Source organism: Erigeron canadensis, chromosome 9 (assembly GCF_010389155.1).
Source record: "Erigeron canadensis isolate Cc75 chromosome 9, C_canadensis_v1, whole genome shotgun sequence".
Taxonomy (NCBI): domain Eukaryota; kingdom Viridiplantae; phylum Streptophyta; class Magnoliopsida; order Asterales; family Asteraceae; genus Erigeron; species Erigeron canadensis.
In genome coordinates this window covers 22922097-22928393 of record NC_057769.1, presented here as the reverse complement: position 1 = coordinate 22928393, position 6297 = coordinate 22922097, and the positions used below count along the sequence as shown (strand labels likewise).

Below are 6297 nucleotides of genomic sequence, written 5' to 3'. Positions count from 1 at the left end.
CTTAATTATCAATAACAAATAGTGTCCAGATAATTTTCTAACTTTAGGTGCATGCAAGTGTATACAAAAAAAACTTCATCTCATAATAGTTACAACATTAAAACATTGCAAAAATACCAAAAAAGTTGAAACGATAAAGGTAACTAATATGTAAAATTGGATAATAAGTATCACATTGTCCCTCAAGTAATTGCTAGCTTTAACCACGTACGTAACATTTCTAACTCCATTAATTGTCCATACCGTCATCATGATTCACATTTTCTAACTAATAAAGCCATCATTTTTCTTGTTCCAAAACCATTATATTATATATCTAAATCTTCTTTCTACCCAAAAAAATCTATAAATATGTCCATGCCAACATACATTGATTTTGCATTTCATAGCTTTTCTTGTCTTTTTGAGGTCTTTTTTCATTCTGTCTCTCTATCTCCCCCCTCTCTCTCAAACTAGTGGTTTATTAACTTTGAGTCAAGAAATGCATCTACATAAGCACTTGGTCATATTTCTAACAATCTTGGGGTTAAGCCTCTCTTGTTCTTCTTTTAGAAACAACCAACACCTCGACAAACCAACACCAACCCGCTTATCACCTCGTGATCGACCCAAATTGCATTATAATGTAGACGACTATGGAGCCATGGCTAATGGGAAGGATGATTCTAAGGTATTTTTCTGCTACCAAAAATAATCACAACAATGTAACGGATTGGACATGAAACATGTATATATATATATATTGTCTCTTGAACTATCCATGATATATATGTTATCATATATTAAATGATCTCATAACTTTTATTTAATATTGTAGGCATTTATGGAAGCTTGGAAGAATGCTTGTAAATCATCAAGTAATCTTGCCGAATTTGTAGTTCCTAAGAACAAAGTGTATCATCTTAAGCCCATCACTTTTTATGGTCCTTGTAACCCTAATCTCAAAGTTAAGGTACTTAATTACATGTTGATAAACCATAGTTATCATTAATAATTACATAGAGTTTAATTGATATATAGTAGTCTAGACCATGCATGATCTATTTCACCAACTGAAATCCTTTTTAAGACACATTTTCATATGTGTACACATGCATTCTATGAGCATTTGATGCTATTGAAAACCATTAGACAAATGAACACACGGTTGTCATCATACAATAGAAATATGAATCATGCAAACTAGCCTAACTCAATGACGTAACAAATCCTTGTTAAATTTAAAGTCAAAGATAAACATAAATTGCTAGTGACCTAAGTTTTACACCTTTGAATACATGTCATTTTGATGATATTATGCCCAATATCTTTTTTGTATTTTACTGAAAAAGGTTTATGGGACAATCAAAGCTTCTTCACATCGGTCGGACTACAACGAAGATCGAAGACGTTGGATTATGTTTGAAGATCTACAAAATTTAGTTGTCGAAGGAGGAGGAACCATCAATGGAAATGGAAGGATTTGGTGGATTAAATCTTGCAAAGTTGATGAAACTCAAGTAACTAACTAACTAGATTTCTTACTTGCCTTTTTTTCCATGTTAAAGAGCCCTCACCTAATACCTAATAGATGGAAAAACTCACTAATAGTTCGATCAAAGGCACGACATATTAGGGAAAAACTTTGCCTTCTAAAACTTGAACCTGCATAAAGGGCTTCTTTATATTGAGTTATTAACCCAAATAATTTTTTTATTTTACCAAATACAAATATGTATATCCTTCAATATTACTAGTTATATACATATATCAGAAGATTTATGAGAAATTCATTTTTCTAAGATTTGTGAGATCACATCATGTAAAACAAGTAAAAAGTTTATATGAAATAAACATTTTATTAAAAACATATAAAACTACATGTAATTTTATATGTTTATGCGTGAATTAATTTGTATGTATGTACTTTTTACATATGAACATATATATCAAATTATATATAAGTTTACATAATGTTTTTAAAATTTTTAAAAATAAAATAAAATATAATCCATAAATTTAAAGTTTAGGTGATTTTTTTCAAATTAAATGAGTTACATATATATTATATGTGTGTGTGTTTAGGCTGTTTCTTTATAAATTATTTTGTTTTAATAAATGTGAAACTTTAAAAGTATATATCAGATCTTTTGCATTTATTCACACGTGATAAGTTATATGAGAACAAATAGAAAACTTGTAATTAAATATAATTAACTTGATATGTTTATATATGAACAAATTCATTTACATGTAAATATATAGTTTTATCCGCATATTAAATTTTATGACTTTTCACATGTAAAAAAATTTAAATCTATAATGAAAAGCTATTCCAATTAGAACAGAATGTTTTCTAATTTATTGTTATTTTTGTTTTGCAGCCTTGCAAAGGTGCGCCTACGGTATGCTATTATTGTTTTTTATATTAGAAAATTTAGAAAACATGTGCAAATCTATCTGGCAAAGAAGGGTTGAAGCATGAAGGAGGGGTAGATTTAATTTGAGGTTTTTAAAATTTTGAAAATGAGAAACGAAAAATATAAGAAAGAGCAATTTTTTTTTTTACTAATTGTACTCTCAAAGGACAAAATAGTATTTTTTAATTTTTCTCATAAAGGTTTTCTAGAAAATTGAAATTTGATTGTGGTTTTTTTTTTTTTTTTTTTTTTTTTTATGTGTGTCTTTTGGGAAAAAAAGAATTTAGGGAACAAAAGGTGTGTTTCGCTACTAAACTCGATTTTACACTTTTCAAACTATTACCGATAAAATTAATTTTGAACATTAGGCTATAGTAATCTTTAAGTATTTTTTGACTTTTTGAATCTTTAATTTTGAACATTATGCTATAATATGTTCTAAAGGTTTTTTTAAGGCAAGAAAAGAAAAAAATCTAAATAATTTTTTATAAATTGAGTTCTTGAATTTTTATAATAAGATGGAAAGAAAATAAAATGATATGATCTGAAAAGATTCTTTAGTTGTTTTTGTTATCTTCCTTCCATGTTTAGGATGTTTTAGAATAATTATATTTCTTTTTTTCTCATCTCACCGGTTCAAATTTTCTCATTTAAGATAGAAAGAACATTGTGTAAATGTTTATTGGCTATATAATAGAGGATTTTTTTTAATGATTTTTTGATATACCATAGTATATCTTTATTTTTTTGACAAGTGAATTTTACCTCAGACGCGTATGATTTGTGTTAATCGTACAACGAAAGGGTCACGCACTAAGCGGATCTTAAATAACATTTTTCACCATACCACCTACTTTATCGGAAAATACCGTCGAGGAGAACCTACCAAGGCTCGAACTCGAGATCTTGAGTTAACTCCCCCGGGGGGCTTCGCATAGCAAGTTTAGTGAAACACGTCTGGCCACTGGGTTTAACCCAGTGGTTATAGTATTTCTTTATTGCTAACTGCACAATGTTTCTTAATATATGGCTAATTTAACAAAAAAAATTAATAAATCTACCTTACTAATTAGCTCTCAAGATTATCATTTAATTATACGAACTTCGCATTTGCAGGCATTAAGTTTCAAGAATTGCACGAATTTAAACGTGAATAATATAAGGATTAAAAATCCGCAGCAAATTCATTTAACTTTTCAAAATTCATTAAATGTAAGAGCTTCTAATCTAAGGATCATCGCGCCTGCTACTAGTCCCAACACCGATGGAATTCATATAACAGGTTCTCAAAATGTTCGAGTCCTCAACTCCATTGTGAGAACAGGTAAAAGTTTCCACCATGATTTAAATCTTGTAATAAATGAATAACTGATTTATATTTATATTTATATTTAGGAAAATGTAAAGAAATATATGTAGAAATATCGTTAAAATGTTCATAAATATAACGGTTATCCGAAAATTTACTTGGACATGTGACAAACAGCCTTATTTACTAATAAAAATTTTGTGCAGGTGATGATTGTGTTTCAATCGTAGACGGATCAAGAAATGTCATAATTAAGAAAATAACATGTGGCCCAGGTCATGGAATTAGGTGCTACACAATTTACACATTTCTTCAATGCATTTTGGATAAATTTGTTTTCTTAATATTCAGTTAGAATTATTTATGAGAAGTTATATTGGTAATTGATTATAATCCATTACAGTACTATTTTTTAACAAATTTATTTTCAGTATTGGAAGTTTGGGGAAGAACAATTCAGATGACCAAGTGTCAAATATATTAGTGGACAATGCAATAATTTCAAACACCACAAATGGAGTTAGAATTAAAAGTTGGCAGGTAATATTCAATATTCAACTAAAATTTGGTATCCCACATAGCCAGTATTGATAATTTGATATATCAAAGTAAAATTTTTGGTTTCATATAATGTCAGCATTGTCATTTTTTTCAATTTAATTACATGCTAGTAGTTTCCCACCTCTTATATTGCAGAAACAAAAAGCAATCAACATTTTGAATACAACATATATGTCATTGACACTTTTAAAAATATTATTAAAAATTATAAAAATGTCACTATAAGTTATAGAAGTATCATTAATATTCAAAACATTTACTTTTTGTTTCCTTGGATGGCTAAACATTACAACAATACTTCTAGGTCCTAAACTGCTACATTTTTTTTCAAAAATGTCACTAAAGCTATGATTTAATGACACTTTTTGTATGCTAATGCCACTAAAACCATTGTTCCTTAATGATGATAGTATTTTTCTTGTATGATCATATTCCCAATTTTGACTATAAGTTCTTATTTCTTTCAAACTTGTGAAGAAGAAAAAATGTATCAAATTGCAATATGCTTAAAAAATTACTCAATAAAATTGCAATTATTTTTTTTTTAGTTGGATTTCTGCTTATAATGAAAGTAAGTTAAATATCATTGATGAAATCATGACTCAGGGCACTTGTAGAGCGAGTGGTCATCCTGAGATTAATCATCTCGTAAAATGGGTCATTAGACCAAAGACAGAATAAGTAAAAAAAATAAAAAATAATGATCAATCCTCCTAAATTATTAACCTAAAAATCTTCATAATTATTAGGATTGTGACATGTAGAATATTAGAGGGTGAGATTAAGAAAGAAAATTAATGGATTTAATGTGTTAACAAATTGATATATTAAAAGGATTGGTTATGAGGATTTATCATTTTTCAAAAATAAAATATATCATTGATGATATTGATAAACAATATTAATGCAGGGAGGATCTGGTTATGCTAGAAATATCAGATTTCAAAACATTGTAATGCACAATGTGACTAATCCAATAATAGTGGATCAAAACTATTGTGATCGCAAAGAAGAATGCCCAGAACAGGTATTACTCTTAACTTTAACCCTTATTCTTTTCATTATTTATGTTATTTTTGAACTAGACTTTGAAGATTATTTGATATATTGACATATTGTTGTTATATGTTTTTTTTTCTTGGTTTCTAGTACTCGGCTGTACAAATGCAAAATGTGGTCTATAGGAACATACAAGGAACAAGTAATTCAGAAGTAGCCATAAATTTCGATTGTAGCAAGACGTTTCCTTGCCAATCGGTTATATTGGACAATGTAGTTCTAAATCGAGCCGGTGAAGGAGACATGAAAGCGTTATGTTCAAATGTCAAGTTGACGACTAGAGGAAAAGTTACACCCCGTTGCGAATGATTGAAAGCATTGATCATCCTAAGGGAAATAGTAGGAAGATTTGTAAAGGAAATATATATAGATTTATTTACACATGTTTATGATATAATAGGTTGAGGTTTTGTTGTAATACTTGTCTTTCAGAGATTCTATAACTAATTAAAATATCTTCTCTATGGGCTGTTGGATTTGTGTGTACATGAGTACATCTTTAGGTAATTATGTAATATTGACTTAATCCGATTTGAGACAGGAGACTGGTCCGACTAGTAAACTGGTTCATCAACCGGTTCGTTTTTTAAAACATTGGTCGTATAGATATCAGCTCACGTGAATAAAACTTTCAGTATAATATCTTCCAATCAGGCAATGGAACATATATGAAAGGACCACGACCAATATCCAATGTTTGAAATTCTTTTGGTTTGTGATATCAAATTTTTAGTTTTTGGTTGTTTGCCCAGTTATCATGTATTGTGTTTCCACTTTTCCAATTAATTTTAAAATTGTTTAGTTGGTTTATGAGGGTATAATATATGTAATTTTTAGAGCAATGATCAAATTGTAGAGAGCAGATGCTTATGTCACTACAAGGAACCTTTTGATTCCTAAACGGAAATCTTGTACAGATAAACGATAATAATCTTTAGATTAAGTTAATACCTTAAACGTTTCTTTCTC

At 28.7% G+C, this 6297-nt stretch overlaps 1 protein-coding gene across 1 annotated transcript; it reads left to right on the top strand.

Annotated features, from left to right (window-relative positions):
- Positions 1-403: 403 nt before the first annotated feature.
- On the top strand, positions 404-5756 carry LOC122582661 (polygalacturonase). Its single transcript, XM_043755085.1, has 9 exons — positions 404-670; positions 818-952; positions 1332-1499; positions 2364-2384; positions 3516-3723; positions 3915-3996; positions 4140-4248; positions 5180-5296; positions 5419-5756. The coding sequence occupies exons 1-9, from the start codon at positions 482-484 to the stop codon at positions 5635-5637; spliced, it is 1248 nt and encodes a 415-aa protein (XP_043611020.1). The 5' UTR covers positions 404-481; the 3' UTR covers positions 5638-5756.
- The last annotated feature ends 541 nt before the right edge of the window (positions 5757-6297 follow it).

Coding starts and splice junctions, on each gene's coding strand:
- LOC122582661 (XM_043755085.1), top strand. CDS start 482: ATGCATCTACATAAGCACTTGGTCATATTTCTAACAATCTTGGGGTTA. Junction 3,997..4,139: donor GGCCCAGGTCATGGAATTAG/GTGCTACACAAT, acceptor ATTTATTTTCAG/TATTGGAAGTTTGGGGAAGA. Junction 5,297..5,418: donor AAGAAGAATGCCCAGAACAG/GTATTACTCTTA, acceptor CTTGGTTTCTAG/TACTCGGCTGTACAAATGCA.